Genomic DNA, 26968 nt, shown 5'->3' with positions numbered 1-26968 from the left:
TAATGACTTTCTTTTTCTTAATCCTTTCATTTTCTCACCAGCTTTTGTTGATCAAACATTGTCCAAAATTATTTGCACATTTTGACATTTTTGTTCACAAGGCAGGACTTGTATGAGATAACCCATGTCACTTGCAAAGAGTTGAAACCATCTGTTTGATCCTATAAAAAAGTAATACAAATGAGTTCCTCTTGTAAAGATGTTTTATCAAGAAGCTATTGTGATGGACATGCCTGCGTTCGACAGACAAGCTTATTTTTTCACGTACACAATAGCAATCTAGCTTGTCCGCCTAATCCCATGCCATCTCAACAAATGACTCTCTCTCTCTCTCTCTCTCTCTCTCTCTCTCTCTCACACACACACACACACACACACACATAGATATCCAACTCGACATCCCTATCATGAAATCATCCTTCCTTGATATTTGAAAAATCACCTGATCATATACCTGTAGAACAAGAACTTCCGGGCATGAGGCTATCAAGGCACATGACATATGGCATTTAATTCATTTGGCATGTTGCTTATTTATTGCGAGGCTGCATTATCACATATCATCCCTTCTAGATGACAACTTCAACCAAATGGGCCAATGAGTTCAAATTTAGTAGAATGCTGCATGTCATTTCCCGCTTATATTCCATATCAAAAAGGCTGCAGAAGGGTTTGTAAGATATCCAAAAGAGAATCCAGGGTTTTCTTGTCATAAAAATAACCAAGCAAGCCAGATATCTTACAGTAGTTGAAGAAAATACTAGGTACATCTTCAAAACGCGGCTTTTCAAAAACAGATCCAGACCAAGCAAGGTAAAATCACTGCAAGATTGTGTTAGGTTAGCTAACCGCAGCTACATATATTTCAATTATTTCGATACCAGATTGCTATCTTGACTTTTCACCAAAAAAAAGCATCTAATCGTCTGTCAGTGAAACGCATTCTTGATAAAATACAACTTTCATTGAGTATCCATCGCTAGCAAGTCCCCTATCCGGTACCAGCTTCATGCAAAAAGATCTTTTTGGCGTAAATGGGTGGTTCTGGCAAATCAGTCTGCCTATAAAGATAGGTTGCTTTTGCCACAAATGGGCGGCTCTGACAATTCGGTCTTCCTATAAAGCACAAGATACCATTTAAAATTCAAAATCACCACACAAAGCAGAGGAACTGTTTATCTGGAAATGATGTTGGTTAATTAACATGTGTCATGAAGTAGCACTTCTCTGCATTAGAGAACAACAGAAGAGCCCACCAAAAAAAAAAAGCACTCTGGCAGTTTGCCAAAAAACCAATTCAACACAAATCCTAAGAAATCTGCTATTTTGAACGCTCCTGCACTATAGCATGCAAAAATTCCTGCCTGTACACTCATTTCACAACTACATGTGTGTGGACACTCAGACCTAGGACATTTCCGAGGATCATGTTGTACATGTCTGCAACTCATTTTCGAACTGATCCTAAACACTAAGCTACTTACTGACATCACCAGCATTAACGACACCAATGTGAAAATCGTTACACATCGAATTGCTCGTAAAACTGGAAGCACCTTTAAAATGTTTCCAGTAATTTGGCCCCGGTGCTTCAATGCAGTTGTCACAAATTTTGGCTATCAAGGCCTCCCTCGCCACGTATTTTGGCCATTGAAGCCTCCCCGTCCCTGACCAAAATTCCTGCCATCTCTACGGCCCGTATTATTGAAGCGGCCCTGGGTATTCCATCCTGTCGGTGGGACATTTTCATCCTCATCAGTTGAGTAAAACTCAGAAAACTCATCAAAGGGTTCATTAAAGACAAATTTGGGCCGTCCCATGTTGGTATAGGGCATCAAGCCAAAAAACCTTGCCGTCTTTATAGCTCTGACGACTCTGTTATGAGACTTGTTTCGCATGGTGAACTACAAACAGCACCCATCAAACTTATAAGCACTCTTTAAAAATTTTCAAAAAATGAAGATTTCTTTCAACCAGCAGTCTCCAATGAAAAAAATTATAATCCATACCTCCTTTCGGGCTATGATATATCCAGTCTCATCAATAAACTTTGTCAAGAACCTTACATTCTTCAAAACAAAGACCAACAAAACAATTTATAAGATTTGATGCACGGGCAATAGCACCAAAAATGAAGAAACTTACCCTAAAGTCTGCTTTGTCAATAGCCTCTTGTACAGATATTTCTTCTTTGGCCCTCTCCTCTCTTTTCCGAGGTGGCAAAGGTCGTGTCACATCAAGTTCCTACAAAAATGAGCCAGAAATTTGCCACAGCCAAAATAAATATGACAGCAATAAAGAACGAGTAAATTGAGAAAAGAAGTGACATACAGCCTCATTTCAAAACCCCATAAAACTCTCCACAGAGACAATTTCAAAGAGAGGAAAAAGACACGTGGCACAAATTTCTATTGAGAAGCCCTAGACAACATTGTGTGGCTCACACACCTAACTACCATACAATGATACAGATACAAATAGAGAAACAAAAGTATGTGCACTATCATAAGCACAAATGGGCCAAGCCATTGGCACATGCGTAGAAAAGCAAGATCAAGAACAGCACACAAGGGCATAAGCGTAGGTACTGATGCGGACCATTGTCATAAGAAACGTTTTGTGTGTGTAGTCATTTTACATATGTCAACGTAGTTCATTACGTTCACTTTGACAACACCAAGAAGAAACAATAGGCTTCTTGGGTGTAATGCAGGTTGCATTAGGATGCATACGATGTATGGCATGATTGGGAGTGAAGCCTGAGGAGATGGGACCTCAGATGGATGCCACTTTGGCAGCACCAGGACATAAGGTTGCATTGACAACATTGATCGACAAACTTCATTCCCCTGTTCAAGGGTATGTTGGACAAGAGAACTTTCACATCATCCTTTGGCATGCCCTAGCACCACACGAACCGTGTCACTGTGGACTCTCCAGCTAAGAAACGTGACTTGAAGAATTGGCGGAAGGACCTCATTGATGTAAAACCCAAAGGGCAGTCTGTCCCTCTTATAGCTGCTTCTACAGTTTTTAAATTGATAAAACCAAACCTTTTTGCTTACTGGATCTTTGTCAGAGAAAGGGATTCATCTAAATACAGTTTAATGTATTTAAGTTGAATTCTTAGTGTTTGAATTTTCTGAAGTCTTATTAAGATTGTTTTTCGAGAAGAGTCTTCTCGAAGAGCCGGAAAGCTCCCTCATGAAAGACTGGAAAACCCCACCATAGACCTTGTGTTGTGGAGTTCACCTTCCAATGAGCCCCCATACAAGGTTAGCCCAACACAACACGAAGAGATAACGACCCTAGTGAATGAGCTCTTAGCGAAGGGTTTGAAGCAATATAATTCTTCCCCCTTTTTTGTTCAAAATGCTTTTTCTTCAAAAGAAGGACAGATCAATGTACATAGACCACAAGGCTCTCAACAAAATCACCATCAAGAACAAGTTTCCAATATCCAAAGATCGATGATATACTCAACACGTTGCAAAATTTTATTTGCTTTAATAGGATCGATCTTAAGAGCGAATACCATCAAATCAGGATCCTAGATAGGTACATAAGGCCGTCGCGTTCAAAACGTTCTTCAAATTGTAGTGCGTTTTTTATGATGCCGTTCGGGCTTTAAAAATGCTCCTGCATGTCATGTGCACATCTAACCCGATGTGCATGTGGACAAGCTGTAACTCCTACTTGGTTTAGGTCAGTGTAGGAAATGTTGTGGCACCCTTACGAGCCTATTTGCAGGACATGCACGTTAAGGCACTTAAGAGTAGTTGCATACCCTCCGATTTCACAATCCATTAGAACATAAGCATAAGCACTAGCCCAAGAATAAGCTTTCAACCACATGTGAACCGCCTCTAACCGCGCATGGGAACCACCTCTTAGAAGGCACTCACTTAATTAGTGACCTTTGGGCTTTTTTATGAATCGTGGGGCTGATCTGGTAGCTGCTCGACCCAGCATTTGGCACCTATAAGAGTGGCCCCTTGGGCGCTAGGAGAAGGCGGAGGAGCAGTAGAAGAGCCTCTCAAGTACCAGCAGGACCAGCACCTGGCGTTTCCAACAGTACTAGCGTTTTCATTCAGCCTTGCATCAGCATTTTCAGCCTACCAAAAACGCCAGCAGCCCATGAGCATTTTTCAGCCCCTTCATCCATCGCCAGCAGTTCCCCATCATCGCAGATCATCAGAGATTCAGTTTTCAGCCCTCAGATCCTCAGCATTTTCAGTTTTCAGCCCTCATACCATTAGCGTTTCAGTTTTCAGCCTATCACCGCCACTGACATAGCGGATCAGCCATAGCCTCGTCGCATTTGCAAATTCCAGCAAGCACCCCTAGCGTTTTCAGCATTTAGCCACAGCCTCGCAGTACCTCATCTCTCTCAAGTATCATCATCGTCGTCACCACTGTCGTCGTCGTCATCAAGGATCACCAAGCATCTCACCATTGTACCAAACTTTGTGCAATCTAAAGCAAGTATCTCTCTAGTGATAGAGAGGGGGGCCCTTGGAGGGGGGTTTGGGACCCCATCTGGTGTCGATTCTCTCTCTCTCTCTCTCTCTCTCTCTCTCTCTCTCTCTCTCTCTCTCTCTCTCTCTCTCTCTCTCAGCACTCTCTCACAATTTTCATTCTCTCTTGTTTTGGTCCATTGCACAATCTCTCATAAAGTAAAGGAGGACTCTCTCTTCCCTTCATTAATAGGAACCTTGAGCACGAACTGAGCACTCATCCTAAGCATACACCATCATTCACTTCCATTGCACATTACATTGGTATCACAGCATAGAGAGAGAGATATAGAGAGTGAGAAGATCAACACAGTACTGGGGACAGAAGATGGGCTGGTACCCCCCCGGTAATAGTACTTTATTACTGAGGAGAAGTCTATACAAGCACTTGAACCGAACGTATTACCACGTTCGTTCTAGAATAAGACTTGATGGTTCCGAGAAGCCTCGTGTAGCAGACTTGGACACTCCAAGTCAAGAATCAATCACGACAGCACCAAATAACCACTTCAAAACAATTCATAGTTCACAATAGATTTGCACTAGCCCGGCGGAGTTCCGTGCCTAGAGATATTGGCCCCAAAGACTGGCGCCCCTTTCGATATTTCTTTATGTATTAATCAGTGTTCAAAGTACAAGAGTGGGTCGGGTCTCACTCTCAGACTCTGCGTCCAGATGCTTTGCAGAGTGGGAGCCCGACTCACATGTTTATTTCACAAGGGATGCCAAAAGCAGAGCCCCATAAGCTTAAAATCAAAAGCCTGAAAAAATAAAGCAAAAACTTCCTCTCTCTCTTTCTCATAGTTTGCGTAGATTCAAAAGCTGGCCACGCAAATTCAACCAAAAAGCAGCTCCGCAATTTCCGAAAGATTCCGTACGGTGCCACGTCATCATGTCAGCGCTTTTTTCGGGATTTCAATCTGCTGCCCTTTTAGGGTTAGGGTTTTTGCTGTTTTTAGGGTTTTTGGCAGATTTTAGGGTTTGCAGGTTTTAGGTTAGGGTTTCCAGAATTAGGGTTTTCAGCAGCAGTCAAGGTTAGGGTTTCCCGCATGCTCTCGGGCAGACACGTCATCACTTTGTGACATCCCCCCCTCTTGAAAGCATTGTAATCGCCCTCGATTACGCTTGCAAAACAGACAGAGGCCATAAACCATCTTAGCAGACACTGACTGTTAGTACCTACGTACTAGGAACACACATCTAGCACATGTACAAAATCGACAGTCACATCACACGACATCACATGACATTCAACATTCATTCGGATCTTAGACCATGATTTATTGGCAATGTAGCTAGCAATGGCATCTAGATCCAATCGGGACCTCATCGATGTCCGATTGACTAACCCCTATTGCAACCATGTCTATTCGACATCAATCAGACCAAAATGTTGCAATCATTTCGTTTATCAGTGCCTGCACTTAAAAGAAGTCAAGAACAAATTAGTATCATAATCAGGAATTCCATTTCATAAAGTCATCCAGCAGAATACTGTCAGCTCTCAGTATCCCAGAAGCTCAAAGAGACATCAGTGACTTTAGTATCAAAATCAAGGCATCTGTTGACAAAGGAGCGGAGTGACTCCCCTCTTGTGCATCCCACTGCACCAGATCTTCGGCCAAGCTGAATTCTGGGTTCCATTTGGAGTAGACTACGCTAAACCAAAAGCATCGAGGTAAAGCTTCAATTTGAGGAGTATCTGCTAGGTCCTCCTCCATCCACTTCGCATCCAATGCAGGATAGTTCTTGAACTTAACCAAGAACCGCCTTCGGACTTTACCTTTCTTTGTATCCTTATGTGCCAAAATCTGTTCAGGAACAAGGATCTCCTCGTTCTCTTCCACTTTGGGTTGCTCATCAGACTCCCCATCATCAGGCACATCACCTTTAAAAGGTTTCAAGAGACTCACATGAAATGCATTGTGAATCCTCCAAGTATCAGGCAGTTTCAGTCGGAAGGAGACATCGTTTATCTTTTCAATGATCTAGAAAGGTCCGTAGTATCGCATACTAAGCTTTAGAAAAAGCCTCTCCTTTCTCTTTTTCTTTCTCAGGCGTGCCTTCTCAAAACGTAAGAGCACCCAATCATCCTCCTTCAATTTCAAGTCGCAACGATGGCGATCCGCTGCCTTTTTCTGTCGTTCTTGAGACTTTTGCAAAGTCTCGCGAACCTTGGCAAAAGCCGTATCTAAGTCTCGCGTATATTCATCCGCTTCAAAAATCTCATCTTTCGTGCTTAGGAACGCTGGAACCTTCGTAGCAGCTTTAAGAATCTCAAATGACACCTTCCCCATCGAAGAGTGTATCGTATTATTGTAGGCGAATTCCACCAAAGGTAGGTACTTTTCCCATTGAGTCTTTTGATCCGAGATATAAGACTTTAATAAATCTAAAACCACTGAATTGGCAATCTCAGATTGCCCTTCAGTCTGCGGGTGGGCAGTCTGCGGGTGGAACAACGACGAGAACTGCAACCGCGTGCCAATGTTTTCCCAAATTGCCTTCCAAAACAAACTCGTAAATCTGGGGTCTATCAAAGACAATCGTCTCAAGCATGCCATGTAAACTCAAAATCTGGGCCACAAACACTCTCGCTAAGTGATCCGGCTTGACTGTTTTCTTCACTGGAATGAAATGAGCCTGTTTGCTAAATCTGTCAATAACAGTCCAGATACCATCGTGACCACTCTGTGTTCTCGGGAGATCAAAAACGAAATCCATCGCAATACTTTCCAAAGGGCGGGTGGGTATGGGTAAAGGCTGTAACAATCCCTATGCTTTATGCCCGTCAAACTTGACCTTCTGGCATACTAAGCAACTGCGCACAAACTCTTCCCCATCCTTCTTGAGTCTCGGCCAAAAGAAGTATCTCTCTACCCCTTTCATGGTGGTAGCAATGCCGCGATGACCCGTAAAAGGTGAACAGTGGCATTCAGTCATAACCTTTTCCCTCAACGGCTGTGTAAGGCACAACATGGTTTCTCATCAAGTAGCCATCCCAAATGGAACATCTCTCTAATGTCTCCCCATTCCGTATCCGTGTGAAAAACGTCTGCAAAATCTGTATCTGTGGCATACTAGTCGATCATATCCTCGAAGCTCCTATATCGCGGAAATAGCTAGAACCAACGGCTTCCGAGACAAAGCATCTGCCACCACATTCTTCAGTCCCTGCACATGGACAATCTGGAAGTGAAATTGTGACAAGATGTTCGCCCACCGCATCTACTTTTCCGAAAGTTGCTTCTATGACAAGAAGTAGCGCAAAATCTAATGGTCTGTAAAGATAGTAAAATCCGCTCCGAGTAGGTAATGCCGCCACTGAGTAAGAGCATGGATAACCGCCAAAAGCTCTTTCTCATAAATCTGTGCTGTCATCTCCGGCCTTGAGAACAATCGGCTCTCGTAAGCAATGACATGGCCTTCTTGCATTAAGACCGCACCAGACTACGACCACAAGCATCACAATAAACTTCAAATGACTTCAGCAAGTCCAGCAAATTCAACACTGGTCCCGTAGTCAATTTCTCTTTCAATGTCTGAAAGGCAACCACCTCTGTGGATCCGCACGAGAAAGGGACTCCTTTTTGTGTCAAGATATGCAAAGGGGAAGCAACCTCTGCAAACTTTCGAATGAACCACCCGTAGTACGAACAGAGTTCCAAGAAGCTTCTAACTTCATGGACATTCTTCAAATCGGGCCAATCACGGATAGTCTCTATCTTGGTTGGATCCATTTGCACTCCCGCTGCTGAGACAATGTGTCCCAAAAAGTGTATCTCTGATAGGAAAATTTCACTTTTCTTTGCATTAATCACTAACTTGTGATTGCGTAATGCCTCAAAGACCTAAAGCAACTGATCTCTGTGTTCTGCCTCATTCTTGGAGAAAACAATGATATCGTCAAAGCAAGCGCCAACAAATAGTCTGTACTCTCAAAAAATCATGTCCATCATCCAGTTAAATGTCGCAGGAGCATTGGTTAAGCCAAAAGGCATCACCAAAAACTCAAATAACCCAAAAGTCGTCCGAAAAGTTGTCTTGTAGACGTCTCCCGGCGCGATTCTGATATGAAGATATCCACTCTTCATATCAATCCTGCTAAAGCACGAGGATCCTTGTAATCTGTCGAGTATATCATCGATCCTACGAATCAGAAATTTGTTCTTGATGGTGATTTTGTTGAGAGCTCTATAATCGATGCACATTCTCCAAGATCCGTCTTTCTTCAAAACCAACAACACTGGAGAGCAATACGGTGAAGTACTAGGCTGGACAAGACCCTTTTCCAAGAGGTCTTTCACTTGGTTCATAATCTCTTCATTCTGTGCTCGGCTCACACGGTAAGGTGGCCGGTTTGGTGGTGTGCTTCCAGGTATCAGATCAATGGTATGATCTTCAGGCCCTCTAAAAAGCAAACAGCATGAGTGTGAAGAAAAATCTTGGCGTTCTTTTGTTCAGGTCAACACATATTCAACCTTTATCCATCATTCAGTTCTCTTCCAAAGGAATGAGTAAAGAAACTGAAGTTCATCAAGTACAATCACTGAGCCCTTCATTTGTCAAAGTCGCTTTCTCGGCCCGGTAGTCAACCAAGGCGTAGTTCTTGTGGTGTCAAGGGATTCCGAGTAGAACCTCACTCGCATGCCCAGAACACCCCTGTCATTGCAAACGAAGTTTACCAATGCTCGGTGTGATGGCAACATCCCGTCCGCGTGCCACTCGAACTACCTCCGCCTGTGGCCTCAACCTGTTGGGCGTAGTTCCAAATCGAGCCGCCAATTCCAAGTGAAAAGAAGTTGGCCTTGGCTCCTTCAAAAGAGCTTTCTGATCCTTCACTTTGCCCCAAAAGCGGCAAAGTTTGTACTTTCATTCATTTGATTCGGTACAGGTCCCACGCCATGTGGTACCAGTTCTGCTTTTTATCGGCCTTTTCTGCCACGTCTCTTAGCTGCTTTAGAACTTTCTGGCCTTTCTTCATCTTGTTCATTCAGTGCCTTGTTAGGGCACTTCGCGGAAATATGTCCATGTTCCCCGCATCCAAAGCACTTCCCCTCCCTGATGAAGCAAGCTCTCTCCTCAAGAGTAAGCTTGGGTCGTGCATCCTTCTTTTCTGGGTTGCTCTCTCTTTATACTTTCATTCGTTGAAGTCTGTTCGGCTCGTTGTGTCATGACCTCATCGGTGGGGTAGGTCAGACTACCAGAGTGAATGGCAAAGCCCCGTTTTGCATGACTCATCAACTCCTGAATAGAAGCTGACTTCTGTTCCAAGCAGTGATCTCGGATCTTGGAGTGCTCTGAGTAGCGTCCTCCCGCGAAAGCGATGTCAAACTGTTGTATAAAAGACAAAGCCTTCGAAGCATCTTTGTATCCTGAAAAAGCGTCAAATTTGATCGGCTGTCCACCTTCCTTAAACTCTCGGACTTTCTTGCTTTTATCTTCCAGAAAGTCATACTGGTTGGCTTTATAAAAAAATTTCTTGTTCGCATAAAAGTTGTCGTCATCAGAGTCTGAACTATCTATAGACGAGTCCTCTATAGAACTGTCACTCACTAGGCGAGATTTAGACTTCTTTGCCTTTTTCTTGCCGTTTCTGAAGCGTTGTTTCTTGCTTCGCTTTTTGCCTTTTGTCTTCTTCGCTTGAATCTGAAGAGCTAGAAGAACTGTCAAAAGAAGAAGAAGAAGAAGAACTGGGTACTCCTTCAAGCCGAACACGCTTCTTCTGTTTCTTTGCTTTGTCAAATGTCGACTGACGACCCAAATAACCCAGGAAGTCAGTGCCTTTCTTCTACTTTTTGCTGTGCTTTTTAGCTTGTTCTGCGCGTCAAAAAGCTGAGCAATCCGTGCATCAACCACCTCTTCTAATTCCTTCTCTGAATATTTCTTGTGAGCAGAAGGTTTCTTGAGAGCGGGTTTAGGGGGGGGTGGTGTGGTTTTCTGCCACTGCTCGTGCACTTCCTGAAAAGAAGTCTCGCTCATATATTTTGCCAATTTCGGGTCCTTCGCAAAACTGAGCATCATCTTTGTTGCATCGCCGATCAATTGACGACGCCTCATCTCTCGTTGCTCCGCCTGAGTAGGCGGAGGCGGGCCATACTCTCTACCGGAATCTTCGTTGTGATCCCTGCCTGCATCTCCGAATCCAGAGGGTGCGTGACGCCATAGGTGCCGCGGAAAAAAAATTGGGATCGGATTCCCTTAGAAGAGAAATCGGCCGTGCTCTGATATCACTGTAACATACTTGGACACTCCAAGTCAAGAATCAATCACGACAGCACCAAATAACCACTTCAAAACAATTCACAGTTCACAATAGATTTGCACTAGCCCGGCGGAGTTCCGTGCCTAGAGATATTGGCCCCAAAGACTGGCGCTCCTTTCGGTATTTCTTTTAATCAGTGTTCAAAGTACAAGAGTGGGTCGGGTCTCACTCTCAGACTCTGCATCCAGATGCTCTGCAAAGTAGGAGCCCGACTCACATGTTTATTTTATAAGGGATGCCAAAAGCAGAGCCCCAAAAGCTTAAAATCAAAAGCCTGAAAAATAAAGCAAATAAAGCAAAAACTTCCTATAACAAACTACTGACGTGTCAAAGCCTAAAGAATGGAGCCAACTTGCAGATGTGGCCGAGGGGCTTAAACTGTCACAAAGTGATGACGTGGCTGTCCGAGAGCAGAAACCCTAAGCCTAATTTCTGCCAAAAACCCTAACTGCTGAAACCCTAGGGAACCCTAGCCCTAAAACCTGCAAACCCTAATTCTAGAAACCCTAACCCTAAAACTTGCAAACCCTAATTCTGTTGCCAAAAACCCTAAAACTGCAAAAACCCTAACCCTAACCCTAACCCTAAGGACAACAGGGAGATTTCCAGGTTTTGCGCTGGCTGATGACGTGGCAAGCTGTACAGATTTCCGTGATTTAAGTTGGCAGCTTTTTGGCTTTGCTTTTGGACCAGAAGCTTTTGAGTTTTAAAGGCTTTTTACTGTAACTGTTTTTCAGGCCAAGGGCCTTTAAATATGAGGCTAGGGCTCATTCTCTGGCATGCTTCCTAGAGAAGGTGCAGAGTCTAAATTACTGGCTTGTACTGTGTTGATGCAATATAAAGAAACACCGAAAGGGGCGCCAAGGTTTGGGGCCAATACTCTCTGGGGTGGAATCCGCCACTCCGTGTCGCGTGTAGTCTCTCTCTCTGAGTTAAGTATTTATTGATGTGCTAAAAGTATGTTTCAGTCTGTTCTTTTCTATTGGCACGTGGTGCCCGTCTTGTGACAATGGTATCAGAGCATCAGGCATGTGCTTTTCTGAAAGCATAGCGGTCCTACAAAAGAGCAGGGAAAGCTATTGGAATTGAATTATATTTGAGGTATCAGCCACTTCCACCCTTACTTCATCGCGCATCGGGCGCGCTCCCGTCTTCACCGCTCATGTCTTACAGGGCATAAGACATTAAGATCACTTGCAAAAGAAGGATCCCACATTTGTTTCGAGTCACTGTTTTTCTCAGAAGCAGTGCCATGCACATGTTGATGTCTATAGCTACCAAGCCGCACACTTCCAAGGACTTGGCAAGCTTTCAAGAAAATTTTAGACCGAGGTTATATGGTTTCTGACATCTTCCTTCGGAGTCCATCTTCTGACAGAGTGGGGTATCCTGAAATGCTTGCCATGGAAACCCTAGCAGATTATAACTTGAAGTTTCTCGACATCTCCCAGTAGATGTCTCTTCACGATCAAATGACCTTGGAGGTTCGGTGTGATTGCTATCTCTTGGGACTACCATCGCCGCCAAAGAAACATTGTCTGTTCGAGAGCTGATGGACCATGCTGTGCTCGGCTACGACCTTATGGAATGAACCTAACCCTAATTTTGGTCCAGGTTTCAGGATGGAAAATCAGTCGACTTTTCGAGCTCGACTGATGTCGAGATTGCTTTTTTAAAGTTTGAAATCTGTTTGAGAACTTGTTTGGTGATCCTGTTTGGAATTTGTTTGAAATGGATGGTATCTGTTTTGAACCTGTCTTGGTGCCGATTTGAATTGTTTGACTCTGGTTTTAATACTGGTTTCAATGATTGGTGATTCTACTCCCAGGTGGAGAAGTGAGAAATACTGTTTTGGTATTGTTTGAACCTCAGAACGACGCAGGCTGATGCCTGGGGAGCGTTTTGTTGTATGTTTGAAAACCTTCGAACGATGCAGGCCGATGCCTGGGGAGCGTTTGGTTGTATGCTTGTAAAATAGTTGTTGTTGTGACTCCCGGTCCAGACCTGGATGGTTATGCAGGAGGAGTATTAAGAAGTCTGAGCAGTGGTTACTCTCAGCACCTCCAAACGACGCACGCTGCGGTCTGGGGGACGTTTGGTTATAAAAGGCCTCTATATCTCCCGGCTCGGATCTTTTTAGGTTATGCGGGAGGAGTGATGAGGGAGTCGTTAAATATCTCCCCGCCCGGACCTTTTTAGGTTATGCGGGAGGAGTGTTCATCGACGGCTTTATGTTTCTATGTCTTGTAACATGCATATGTGAGCATTTGTGTTGCATTCTGATGTGCCAACTACTGAATATTCCTAATTGGATGAGATTGCCTGGGTATGTAATTTTAGTGCATCAAGACACCCGTGGAAGATCAATACGGTCTGGGTGTGATGGCTAATTTTACTACGCCGAAATATCAAAAGTTCCAATCTGGACGAAAGGAGAAGCTAACTCCTTGATCAAAACAGCCGAAAGGAGAAGCTTTCAAGAAGGGGAGATGTAACAAACTGCTGACGTGTCAAAGCCTAAAGAATGGAGCCAACTTAGAGATGTGACCGATGGGCCTAAACTGTCACAAAGTGATAACGTGGCTGCCCGAGAGCAAAACCCTAACCCTAATTTCTACCAAAAACCCGAACTGCTAAAACCCTAATTCTAGAAACCCTAACCCTAAAACCTGCAAACCCTAATTCTGGAAACCCTAACCCTTAAACTTGCAAACCCTAATTCTGTTGTCAAAAACCCTAAAACTACAAAAACCCTAACCCTAACCCTAAGGGCAGCAAGGAGATTTTCATGTTTTGCGCTGGCTGATGACGTGGCAGGCTGTATGGATTTCCGTGATTTACGCTGGCAGCTTTTTGGCTTTGCTTTTGGACCATAAGCTTTTGAGTTTTAAAGGCTTTTTACTGTAACTGCTTTTCAGGCCAAGGGCCTTTAAATATGAGGCTAGGGCTCATTCTCTGGCATGCTTCCTGGAGAAGGTGCAGAGTCTGGAGTACCAGCTTGTACTGTGTTGATGCAATATAAAGAAATACCGAAAGAGGCACCAAGGTTTGGGGCCAATACTCTCTGGGGTGGAATTCCGCCACTCCGTGTCGCGTGTCGTCTGTCTCTCTCAGTTCAGTATTTATTGAAGTGCTAAAAGTATGTTTTAGTCTGTTCTTTTCTATTGGCACGTGGTGTCCCTCTTGTGACACTTCCTCTCTCTCTTTCTCATAATTTGCGTAGATTCAAAAGCTGGCCACGGAAATTCAACCGAAAAGCAGCTCCGCAATTTCCGGAAGATTCCGTACGGTGCCACGTCATCATGTCAACGCTTTTTCCGGGATTTCAGTTTGTTGTCCTTCTATGGTTAGGGTTTCTGCTGTTTTTAGGGTTTCTGGCAGATTTTAGGGTTTGCAGGTTTTAGGGTTAGGGTTTCTAGAATTAGGGTTTAGAGCAGCAGTCAGGGTTAGGGTTTCCCGCATGCTCTCGGACAGACACGTCATCACTTTGTGACACCTCGGCTTCCTATTCCTAGGGCAAAACCCTATTCCAAGGAACTTTAGTTCCTTATTCCAAATCCTCGAGAATCAAGGTTTTTCCCTCTGGATTTCACCTTCCAAACTCAGGGCATGGAATCCCTGCAACTCTTTTCCGACTCTGTTTCCAGAGTCTTCTTCCCACAGAACAACTCTACTTTCCCGGGCGTGAAGTCCTTACTTGGAAATCTCTACTTTCGGACCACAACTCGAGAGGCTACCTCTCTCCGATCCGTGGATCTACTTCCCAAACTTGGGTACGAAACCCTTGGGCTGATCAAGCTCTAGTTCCTCAGAGCGCTTTCTCCTTTAGAGACTCATGCCTTCCTCTGCTCCTACTCCCTCACTCAGAGGAAGTACACCTGCAAACAAATACTTAGAGATCATAACATGAAAATCGTTACCTTCAAAGTCTCGACGCTCGAAATGCAACTCGGTTTTTGGAAAAGCAATTCCCCGGAAGAAATCTCTACATAGAAAATCCTCTCTTTCAATCCTACACACAAAAGAGGTGTGTTCTCGAGTTCCTTCTCGTAAATCAGCCCCGTCTACGACGTTTATGGGCTGAAAACAGAGAAAAACAGCAGCTTGTCGCGATGGAAACACGCTCCGTAGGCACTTCTTCGCGAGGGAACTCGTGCATTGGGTCCTGACATCTGGTACACTTGGGACAGCCATGAGCATCACCAGAAACGTCTTTTTTTGCGGCTGAAATCTGTAGCAGCATCTTCTTCTTGCAAAACCTGGTCTTCCCTATGGGAGAGGGCGTGTAATGCTTTTATAGCTCCCTGGCAACCGCAAAAATAGCAGAGCATTGGCTGCTCGCATAGAGATCGCGGCCGTTTTTTTTTTTCTTCTTTTTTTCTTTTTTTCTTTCTTTTTAACTCTTCTACCAAAAAGAGAGAGAGAAATCGCTGGCTGGTTTTTACTGCTTTATTTAATCATAGGCTACAATGTAATAAGTGGGCGGCCGGTCACCTTTAAAAATGGTCTGAGTCTACCCAAAAACTCAATAAAACCTTATACGTTAAAAACAATGCTTTCACAGCACTTCCCAGGCGTCCCTAGATGCAATCACATGCACAGTTGCAATGCAGACATAGACTTCCTCGTGGGAAAGCATCTGCTTTTCCAAAAAGCAACCCGCTTTCTCAGAAAGCATCCGTTTTTGCTCAAAGTTTCCTCTGAACCCATCTTCATTCAAGTGCTTGCTTTTCCTTGTGCACAATTCTAACACAGTTCGGAATTTCCTCTCGACTATGGATATCCCCTTTCCCATGCACCCGTCACCCACCTTGTGACGCATCAGGAATACCCATCACCTAGTCCTTTCCTACCGAACTTACGGTACAATCAGTTTGCTCTTTTTGTTAAGGAGTTAGCTTCATTCGCAAAGAATTCAATTTTCAGCCCTAGTCTCGCATCGTCATCGCCGTAGTCTCCGACTTAGAACCGCATTACATCATAGCGTCAAGAACTTGCATCAGCATCTTGTATCATATTTGTGCAATCAATAGCATAGACTTCTCTCGCCATCAAGAGAGGGGCCCTTGGAGGAGGGTTTGACAACTTGTCTGGTGTCGTATTCTTCTCTCTTTATCTCTCAGTCTCAGTACTTTCATGCACAAGGTTTACCCACTTTGTTTGTGATCATTTGCACCCTCTCACTAAAGGAGCGGAAGGCTCTCCCTTCCGTAAGTAAAAGGAATCCTTGAGCACAGTTCGGAGCACTCATCTTTAGCAAAGTTCAACATTCAGTTCCGCTACACCTAACACACTCTTTCCCCTCTGTGCCGTTATGTGATGCTCCACAAGAGGTCTTTTCATTTTACCTATGTACAGTTGTGTGGGTTCATGCACGATTGCCAAGGAAAGAGCCTCTTGCACAGGTATTGGATTAGCTAGTTGCTAATCCCCTGCAGGTACAAGTGAATTCGGAGAGGTTTCACATTAGAAATCTCGATTCAAAGGGAAAGTAGCCCTACGGGTGCGGGAGCTCGAGGACTTGCTACGGATGCAACCGGCTCGCGAAAATGAGCCCAAAACAGGGAAATACAGTCTGCTGTGTACTTTTGCAGGTTTAGGGTTTCGGCCCTAAACGGTCCCTAATACTCCCAGGAGGTCCGGGGACGCGAAGGTACCGCTATACAGGTGATTTAGTGCATTTTCAAGGCTAAATCGGAGAATTCAGCGTGCTGCAGATTCTCACCAGGTTTTGCAAAGTGTTCGTATGCGTCGAGAAAGTCATCTATTGTCACGTAACACATCCAACCCTATGTGTCCATGGACAAGCTACAACATGATCAGGGTTCAGTCAGTCCAGTCAGTCTAGAATAGGAGTGATATGGCACTTTTGTGAGTCTATTTGTAGACCGTGCATGCTTAGTCACTTAGTGTAGATGCATATCCTCTGGTTGCACACAGCATGATCATCAGTATTCCCATCAGAATCCATCAGATTCCATCATGGGAATTTTCCAGTGCATTTAGCCTATTTTTGGTATTTTTCACTTATTAGTTTAAGTGACTTTCCAACAAAAGTAGGTAGGGCAATTTGGGTAAGAAAATATATAAGCAAACCGAAGCTAGCACTATTTGGCAGAAGAGGCAACAGGAGCCAAGCTCAGCAGGCCACTTCTCAGCAAGACCAAGCCTTGGTGGTTCCCTCCAAGCAGCAGATCCCCCAATTGCCTAGCGTTTCCAACAAGAACCATCGCCAACCATCCTCAGCATTGCGTTTTTGCATCAGCAGGTCCTCGCCGAAAGGTCACGGCATATAGCGTTTTTGCATCAGCATCCTCGCCAACAGAAACATCAACCTAGCGTTTTTGGTCCAACTTCAACCTCTAGTGTTTTTGGTCCCAGATTCAGCATTTTCAGATTCAGCAAGGCAGCGTTTTTCATCATCAGAAGACCTGCAAGCCCTAAAGAAGTAGCAGATTCAGCCCGGAAAGACCTCAATTTTCAGCCTTAAGCAACCTCAGTTTTCAGCCCTAAACCTGCAGAATTTCAACGACAACGACCCACAGAAACAGCCCCCCAAATCAGCGTTTTTGGACTAGTCGCAAATTTCAGCCCATAGAGTTTTTAGACAGCAATAGAAAGATTGCAAATTTCAACCCTTAGGTCGACTCCATCATCGTCGACATAGCTTAGACTTGCATCAGTCACATGCATTCAGTTTGTACCAGTTTGTGCAATCATAAGTAGACCACTCTCGCCGACGAGAGTGGGGCCTTCGGAGGAGGGTTTTACGTCTCTTGTGTCGTATCTCTCTTCTCTCTCTATCTCTCAGTCTCATACACTTGCACACATAGTGTCCATTCACTTTGTTTGTGATTCTCTCATTAAGAACGGAAGGCTCTACCTTCCATAAGAACAAAAGGAACCTTGAGCACAGTTCGGAGCACTCATCTTGAGCAAAGCGCAAACATTCATTCCGCTGCAACTAACATTGGTATCAGAGCTTTGGCAGTGTTCTGTATCACTCAAGGAAAGAACCACAAGAATCACAAGAATTTTTTTGCTTGTTGAGGTCGCACGAACCCAAGTTCGCTTGGGCGTGTCAATTCCTAATCGTGCTTTTGAAGAGTGACAGGAATCCCAAGAAAGAAGGGCTTGTCCAACCTCCCCTTGTGCCTCTTTCACTCATTGAGAGCGGACCGTGCACTTAGCGGCCGGCCAATCGACGTGAGGTGCGAAAAAGCAACCTTGGGCGTGAGCGCAAGGCCGCCAAGGGGTACACCCGCACAAAGGAGTAGAACTCGAGTGAAGAGAAGATCCTTCTCAAACACAGATTGCAAGCGAAAGAAGACCCTCAAGAACCTCAAGACCCTCAAGAACCCAAGAACTCAAGAACCCCAAGAACCCAAGACCACAAGATCCCACAAGAACCCAAGACTTCAGTGGATGGTCATCACTCGAAGCGGAATGGATACTTCGCTTGGAGGGGATGAGCATATGAGAGACGAAGAAGAATTTTCCCCACAAGGAGGTTTTCCGACCCTCCCCCTTCCCCATCTACTTCAAGGATTGTGCTAACTCCTATGGAGGAGTTGGACCAAGAAAGAGAAGCAAACAGAAAGGCCTACGAAGAAGAAATGGCAGCCATAGATCGTGACTACGAAGAAGAAGTGGCAGCCATAGAACGTAAGTACGACTTGGAAGAAAAAGAAAGTCAAGCCAAATTTGATCACGAGAACAAAGCAAGACCAGCGTAACCCCGAAACGCGTTTCACCCTTGAAACGCCTGAAACGGGCGAAACGTTTCACCTGCAGGGTGAAACGCCCCAGGTGAAACGTTTTAAAAAAATTTGGGGGTTTTTAGGCGAACAGCGTTTTCAAGCTTTGGGAACTTTTCAGAAGGCCGTTTCGGCTGCTAACGTTTAACTTAGACTCAAATTAATATGCCCACTTCTCTCTGCGAACTCACACGCGCTACTCGACTGAGGACTCACAGTCTGCAAGTAACAGACCCGACTCTCTCTCAAGCTTCAGCGAATTGGTAACACTCTCTCTCTCTCTCTCTCTCTCTCTCTCTCTCTCTCTCTCTCTCTCTCTCTCTCTCTCTCTCTCTCAAGATTCAGCACATGTGACAGTAGACATTGAAATGTCTACTGTCACATGTGCTGAATCTTGAGAGAGAGAGAGAGAGTCGAGAAGTGCAATTTTCGTCGCAACTTACAAGTGCAATTTGCAAATTGTGTGTGTATACAATGTGTGTGTGTGTGTGTGTGTGTGTGTGTGTGAGAGAGAGAGAGAGAGAGAGAGAGAGAGAGAAGTGGAATTTCTGTCACAAGTGCAATTTGCAAGGGATTTGTAAATTGTGTGTGCACTGTACGCGTGCAATTTGATCAAGACAATGGCACCAACGTCGAGTCGTCGACTCTCGAATGACCTCATCAAGAGTCATGACTCATGAGTCATGACATCATTGACATGTGCCACACGTGTGTACACAATGCACATGCAGGCAGCACTGAGCAGCATGCTTTGTGAAATTGTGTGCATTAGTGCTACGCAAGTGTGAATGGCTCAAGAGTCAAAAAGTTTAATGGCTGAATTTTTTGTGTGTGTATTGCAGGGCTTGGAATCATGGTGAGAGGAGGATCTTCACAGGGCAGACAGCCAGTAATTGAGCGGGATCCATGGGAGTCTACAGTTTTTATATCCAAATACCATAAATCTAGCTCTCGCAGGGTTATATGTAAACTTTGTGGGGATGTACTTACAGGTGGTGTTACCCGCTTGAAAGCCCATTATGCTTGGATCGGAAGCAAAGGGAGAGATGCATGCAAATGTGTCTCTGAAGAGTTATGGCTTGCTTTTGGGGGTGAGCGGGCAAACGACATAAGTAGTGTCATGCCCAATCTTGAAGCCTCAATAGGTGAAGAGGCCCTCTTACAGAAAGTCCAAGATGAAAGGGCTAAATTGGTTGCTTCTCACCATCCCTTGCCTATGGCGGCTGCTGCTTCTAGTACTCCAAGAGCCTCGACTTCAAATATCCCTTCTATCCGTCGTGCTCCAAATGTTTTTGCTAGTGTGGAGGATAGCAATGCAGGAGATGCTACATGTGCTAGCACTCAAGATGTGAACAGGAGCCATGCTGCTCCTATTAGCACCACACAGGCAACTCCTTCCCAGCACGAAGTGGGGCAACTTGGAGTAGGTACTGGCAGGAAGAGGGCTCGCACATCGGCACGCTCTTCTACATTGCATGATGTTTGGGCTCCTAGCTTGAAGAAGGCGGCGGAGATTGCCGAGGAGCGTTTTTTCTACCAATGCAACATTGCATTCCATGCTGCACGCACAGGGGCCTACAAAAGATTTGTGAATGCAACCGCTGCAGCTGCGGGGGCGCCCATCACTCCAGCCGGATCTGAGGCTCTTCGTACTAGTAGACTGACACGTCAAGTAGACATGGTACATGAGCAATTGCAGGGCCATAGAGAGTCTTGGGCAGTATATGGATGCACTATCATATCAGATGGCTGGAAAGATGTGCGAAAGCGTCACTTGCTCAATATTCTCGTGTCTTGTTGTACTGGCACAACATTTTTGAGAGCCATTGATGTGTCAGGAGCTGGCATAAGCATTACTGGTATGTTTCTTATTTTGATTTTTGAGTCACTTGATAATCAAAGCATAGAGCTGCGAGCATGATGCATCATGATTCATAAGAAGTGCTTCTTACAAGATTCAAATGCAAAATGTGCAGGAGAGCTTATTTTTGGACACATTTGAGATGCTATCGAGGAGGTCGGTCCACAACATGTAGTGCAAGTGGTAACAGACAATGCAAGCAATTGCAAGCTTATGGGCGAAATGATCGAAGCAAAATACCCCCACATAGTATGGAGTCCGTGTGCAACACACTCCCTTGATCTTATGATGGAAGATATTTGTGCACTACCATGGGTGACTTCACTAGTTGATAAAGCTCTACAACTTATCAGCTTCATTCATAGAAAATCATTTGCCCTAGGGTTGTTCACTGCACATTGCAAATGGGCTCTCAAGAAGCCAGCAAAGACCCGATTTTGCTACATCTTTCTTGTCTTGTGCCGGTGAGTTTCTCAAAGGTTTTCTAGTCTTTGAATCTCCATTTTTACAAGTTATGTGAAGTGCAAATATTCATTGCTTTATGTACAGCTTGGTAAAATGCAAAGATAACTGCGCCGAATGGTGGTAGATGAAAGGTGGTTAAATTGGCCAGATTCTACCACTCCTGCTGCTGTGGCAGTCCTTGATGGGGTGATTTGCAACAATACATTTTAGAGAGAGGTTTTTGAAACGCTTTTTCGTCAAGTCTTAACTCTTGAGTCTTATGACATTATACATATCGTTGTTCACATGTGAATTTGTGACATGTAGGGTGAGCATCATGCTCGACATATTTTATGTAAGATGGAATTGGTTTCGCCGTCCAATTCATTGTGTAGCCCACATATTGCATCCTGCTTGGAGATGTGAGGCTCAAAGATCCGATCGTGTGCTCTTGACTGGATGGAATGAATATGTGGAGAGAATCTATCGAAACAATGGCCATGCGAAGAATCGACTAGAAGCCTGGATCTTTTGGAGTTTAGAGGTAAAGATCTCTGTAGGCTTCAAAGCACAATCATAAAGAGCACATTTAAAGTCTTGAAATTTGTCTCTTGATTCTTGTGGGACATATAGGTGGCAGGGGAAATTTTTCTCTTGCAATTGCCAAAGATGTTGAAAATCAAGCACTTCCAGTTTCATGGTGGGAAAAATATGGGGGTCTTACACCCATGTTGCAGTCTTTGGCTTTGCGGGTCCTCTCCCAAGAGGTGAGCTCATCCGGAGCGGAGAGGCTATGGAGCATAATGGGAGACATACACACAAAAGATCGAAATAGGTGAGCTTCGCCATTAGAATTTAGCTTTGGTCATACACTCTATGGTTCACAAGTCTACGCATTTTTCCTAACTTGTTGTGTTTTAACTTTTCCGTAGGCTCAATACTCCCCAGCTGATAGGTTGGCATTTGTTAATGCCAATCTCCGAGTATTGGAGAAGGCGGGTGGATTGGATAGCGTAGGTCCTGTCAGTTGGCTACCAAAGCAAGTGGATCATCGACAGATTATAGTTGAGGCAGCTAATAGCTCGCATCTTCAGCCACATACACCTGAGGATGGTGTATGATTTCATCCGTGAGGACATGATGAGGTTCTCACGACAAACTCGTTCGACTACACGTCGCCTACGCGGGGAGACCACGATTGCTACTACTAGTGCTCTGCCTAAGAGAGCTACCGGAGCACGGAGGTCCAGACCCAGACGCAGTGTTGCAGAGCTTACTTCTACTACCAGGCGACTTACTCCGACTCCTTCAGAGTGAGAGTGATGAGGGGAGTCAGTCAGATGGATCTCAGTAGTCTCTTTTTGAGTCTAGAGTAGCGACTCACGAGCGCTCCGCTTTGCGTATTTTGTTATGATATTTTATCATTTTGTCATGGACATCTTTTTTTGTGTATGCCATATGGGCTTTAGCCTTTGACTCGATCACTCCAGGCTTTACTCTTTATTGTCTTGTAAGTTGAGCAATGTAGTTTGTCGAGTTTCATCTTATTTACATGCAGATTCGACATATGTTCTCGTCATTCTATGCGTTCGCTATTCAGTCCATTGTTTTGTTAAGTTCTAACTTCTACTTGTAATGTTCGATGAAACTTAAGTGTGCAAGTAGATGTAGTCTCTTGTCACTCTAAATTTTGTTCATTTTCAGTTTGTTGAATGTTCTGCAGCTTCCGCTTTGAATTTTGCTTAGAATGTAACTGTCTGATCAATGATATCTTAGAAACTAGAGTAGATGTCAATTGTCATTGATATTGTTTGCATTATCATATCTCTCTCTCTTGCACACCTATTATGTATGTATATAATTTTATATATACATAAAATCGGCGTTTCGGTCAAACGTTTCACTTGAGGCCTCTCTCTTGGGTGAAACGCCCGCGTTTTTACTTTTTACTTTTTTGGGCTAGAGCCGGCAAGCCAGCAAGGAACTGCCTTTGCTTCGCGTGCACGCAAACGAGTCAAAGACAAATTACCTTGCGGACTTGCCGACAAGGGGAAAAGCGCCTCCATGCCGTATCATGGCATGTCAACGGGGAATGGACGCAGGTTTCCCCCTCGAGGGAGTAAAAAGTCTTTTCATGCCATGTTAGTCAGTCCATGTTCCCTTGTTAGTCACGCCACCCGAGGGTAACGTCGGGAAATCACCAAACGAATTCAGTGATGCATTTAAGGACCAAGGCTGAGAGAGAGGGACATACCCTTGTAACTCACAAACCGTGCTGAATCTTGCCCAGGTACTCCAGGATTTTCGCCTGGTAGAAAAAGGCCCCCGTCCAGCGGATGTCCGGTAGGACTACCATACCCAAAGTGGGCGTCGGCTCAAAGGAGGCATCCCGATCCGGCCAACCATGGTCACCAAGGCCCGCTCGGAAAGCCCCAGGACCATGTTAGGCGAGACCGCACCGTACGCAATAACTACAAGCCCTACGAGCTTCAAACACCCTCATGGGCCAGAGCATTGTAGTATCGCGGTACGGCCCCGCAGAGGAATGCTGCAACGTTATCCGCATAGGCACTCCTCAGCTGCGGTCCACGACGACCATTATGGGCCCCACGAGGGACAACCCAACCTGGCAATCGCTTTCCGCTAATCTCCCCTCCCAGGAGTAACACTTCGGTATCTTCACCGCTAGGATTGTTTAACAGCCGTCTAGCATGTTCCAAACAGGGTCGTATTGAGCTTCTGAGATTGTCCAGTTCAGGGCACTGTATCAACAGGTGCGTAAGTGACCTTGAACCTTCTTCCATTCCGCACAACGGGCAAGTCCTCGACTGTGCCCGTTCAATCTTATCCTTAAGCATTAAGCCATCCACTCTTGCTAGTAACAAGACTTTCTCCTCCATCCCACCGGGGTTCTTCCCAATGCTCTGCCTAAAGAGGTATCCACGCGTGTCCTCATACTTCCTCTCGATATAAGGATCAAGGGATACACATTGATGTGAGTGTTCCCAAAGCTTCCAACTCTCCTGTCTTGCGGTTTCAACAGAAGCGCCGTTGATATACCTCTCCCCCCAAAACTTTGTCCTTTTACACCAAGTCCACTTCTTGAATTGGTTCCATTCTGGTATATTGTTAACCAAATCTGCAATCCAAGTCTTTAGACCTGCGTATTTGGTAAAAGCTCGTACCCTCTGTCCAGCACAATAAGCTGGTACGGGGGGGAGCCCTAACTCCCGGTGAAGAGTTGCTGCTGCCACAGAACTCGACTTCGCGGCCTTACCGACTACCCACCTCATTCCAGTTGCTATAAGCGTCTCTAATGGGTTCAACTTCCTCATGTCATGTGAACCCATAATCTCCGCTCCATAAGTCGCCACTGGGAAGACGCACGCCTTGAGAAAGGCCAACCTTGACCACATCGGAATTTTCTTAGAGCACAGAAGATGTTTATGGGCATACAGAGACTTACGTACACTTTCAATCCTATCCTTAAGGATAGTATCGATCGAGACTTCGCTGTCTATTAATATGCCCAAGTACCTATACTCCGAAGCTACCTGAATCTCCTCAGGTCCGATGTGAGGCTTGAAGGCAATAAGTTCCTCAAGGTCCCCATTGAACACGGTCGCCTGGCATTTCTTTATGCCGAACTTCATCCCCCACTTCTCCGCCCAACTATGCAATCTATCTAAACTAGCCTGCAACTCCTCCTTAGACTCCGCAAATAAAACTAAATCATCTGCAAAAAGCAGGCCCTGGATCTTCAGGAGTAGGCCTGGAATAGCCACCCCAAGGTCAGTCGCACTCTCATCCAAGATGTCATTAATGAATATATTAAAGAGAGTAGGCGACGCAGGACACCCTTGACGCACGCCACGGGCGATTTGGACCTCCTCACTCAACTTCGCTCCCACCCGCACTCTGACCTTGGAAGATTGGTACAAGGCTCGAAAGAAATTCAAGCAACGGCCTCCAATCCCTATGGCTTCCATCTTTAAAAAGAGCGCCTCGTGTGGCACTGTATCGTACGCCTTTTCAAAGTCAATATATGCCACAAACGTCGGTTTCTTAACAACCTTCCGTCTGAGCACAATCTCTTTCAAGGCAATCACTTGTGCCACACATTCCTCCTGAGTCCGAAATCGGGCTTGACCACGCAAGAAGAAGTTTCTTTCCTCAAGTTTCACTGAGATCCTATTGATCACGAGTGAGGTCAAGATCCTAAACGCCCACGTCTCGGGGTGAAACGTTTCGGGTATGAAACGTTTCGCAGTTGAGTTGCAAGACGAGCAGAATTTGATCGTGAGACCAAAGCAAGAATGCAAGAGATGTTGCGACTCTTTTCTCAAATGCACGCACAGATGCAAGAGATTCGGGAAAGGAGACTCTCTCAGTCTCTTCTTCTCCAAATCATGATACACAGGATTTGCATGATTATGAGAAGCATGATGAATTGAATGATAATGATGAGCATGATGATTTGAATGTCAATGATTTGCATGAGGATTTGGTTGACAATGACAAGCATGATGATTTGCATGACCCAGATGTGATTTCTCACAAGCATGATGAGTTGCATGAAGAAGATGTGGTTGTTCATGTCACGTAACACATCCCAACCCTATGTGTCCGTGGACAAGCTATACCATAGCAGGGTTTCCGTCAAGTCCAGTCAAGTTAGATTAGAAGTGATCTGGCACTTTTGTGAGTCTATTCGTAGACCGTGCATGCCCAGTCACTCAGTGTAGATGCATATCCTCTGGTTGCACACTGCATAAGCATAAGCATTTCCATCAGATTCCATCAGAGTCAGTTTGGGGATTTTTCAGAGGACTTTATCCCTTTTCTCCCTATTTTTGACATTTTTCACTTATTTATTAAGTAACTTTCGTTGGGTACTCAGTAGGGCAAATTGGGTGAGTTAATATATAAGCAAACCCAAGTTAGCACAATTTGGCAGATGAGCAATAAAGATCACTAATCTTGAGAAAATACAACATTCATTCCGTTGCACCTTACATTGGTATCAGAGCTTTGGAAGTGTTCTGCATTACTCAAGGAAAGAACCACAAGAATTTTTTTTGCTTGTCGAGATCGCACGAACCCAAGTTTACTTGGGCGTGGCGATTCCTAATCGTGTTTTGTTGAAGAGTGACAGGAATCCCAAGAAAGAAGGGCTTGTCCAGCCTGCCCTTGTGTCTCTTTTCACTCATTGAGAGCGGACCCTGCACTTAGCGGCCGGCCAATCGACGTGAGGTGGGAAAAAGCAACCTTGGTGTGAGCGCAAGGCCGCCAAGGGGTGCGCCCGCAGAAAAGGGTAGAACTCGGGTGAAGAGAAGATCCTTCTCAACCGCAATTTGCAAGCAAAAGAAAACCTCAAGAACCTCAAGACCCTCAAGAACCAAGTTCCTCGTGATCTTAAGAACCAAAGATCCTAGTGCATGGTCGTCACCCGAAGCGGCATGGATACTTCGCATTCAGGTGATGAGCATGAGAGAGACGACGAAGGATTCTCCCCACCAAGAGATTTTTCCAACCCTCCCCCTTGGCCATCTACGCCACGAGTTGTCCTCACTTCTATGGAGATGATGGTCAGGTCGATGTTGGACATGATGTCACAACAACAAGAAACGAATCGAATTGCATTGGCACAACTCGCAAGCAAAGCAGAAGCACAAGAAGCCAAGGACCACGAGCGCGATGAAAGAAACGCCACACTTGCCGCAAAACAAGAGGAAAATCGCCTTGCTCAGGAACGTGAGCGCCTTGCTCTTGCCGCAAAACAAGAAGAAAATCGACTTGCTTTCGAACGCGAGCGCGGTGAACGAGAAGCTCAAAGGGAGATTTGCCATCAAGAATTTCTTTCCCACATGCTAGCCTCGAGGACCGAACCACCCAAAGATCGTGGGAGTTCCTCTAGTGGTGCAAGCAACGATGCGGATTCCAACAACCCCGTCACCGAAAAGTTTACTTTCAATAAGTATGATGGTAAGATGGATGCTACGGTGATTCATTCTTGGTTGCATCAATTTAATGCTTATTTTGCGACAACTAAGAAAACAGGAAATAGCAAGGTTTTGACGGCAGCTATGTACCTTGCCGGTGATGCCATAAATTGGTACCATGC

The 26968-nt window shown here is 44.9% G+C and overlaps 1 protein-coding gene and 1 pseudogene across 1 annotated transcript in view; one reads left to right on the top strand and one right to left on the bottom strand.

The window, feature by feature from the left end:
• Positions 1 to 405: 405 nt before the first annotated feature.
• The window catches only part of LOC147459446 (Ribosomal protein S18), an 84684-nt gene continuing 58121 nt past the window's right edge, over positions 406 to 26968 (bottom strand). Inside the window, exons 3-7 of the mRNA XM_086510720.1 lie at positions 2146 to 2244; positions 2010 to 2069; positions 1673 to 1904; positions 1557 to 1589; positions 406 to 1116 (exon numbers count right to left, since the gene is read on the bottom strand). Of these exons, the coding sequence (XP_086366846.1) occupies positions 992 to 1116; positions 1557 to 1589; positions 1673 to 1904; positions 2010 to 2069; positions 2146 to 2244 (549 nt within the window). The 3' untranslated portion in view covers positions 406 to 991. The remainder of the gene's footprint in view (positions 1117 to 1556; positions 1590 to 1672; positions 1905 to 2009; positions 2070 to 2145; positions 2245 to 26968) is intronic.
• LOC147459447 (uncharacterized) lies at positions 19715 to 22198 on the top strand (annotated as a pseudogene).

The sequence above is a fragment of the Adiantum capillus-veneris genome, chromosome 4, assembly GCF_014529385.1.
Source record: "Adiantum capillus-veneris isolate H3 chromosome 4, ASM1452938v2, whole genome shotgun sequence".
Taxonomy (NCBI): Eukaryota; Viridiplantae; Streptophyta; class Polypodiopsida; order Polypodiales; family Pteridaceae; genus Adiantum; species Adiantum capillus-veneris.
This window is presented reverse-complemented; position numbering and strand designations above follow the sequence as displayed.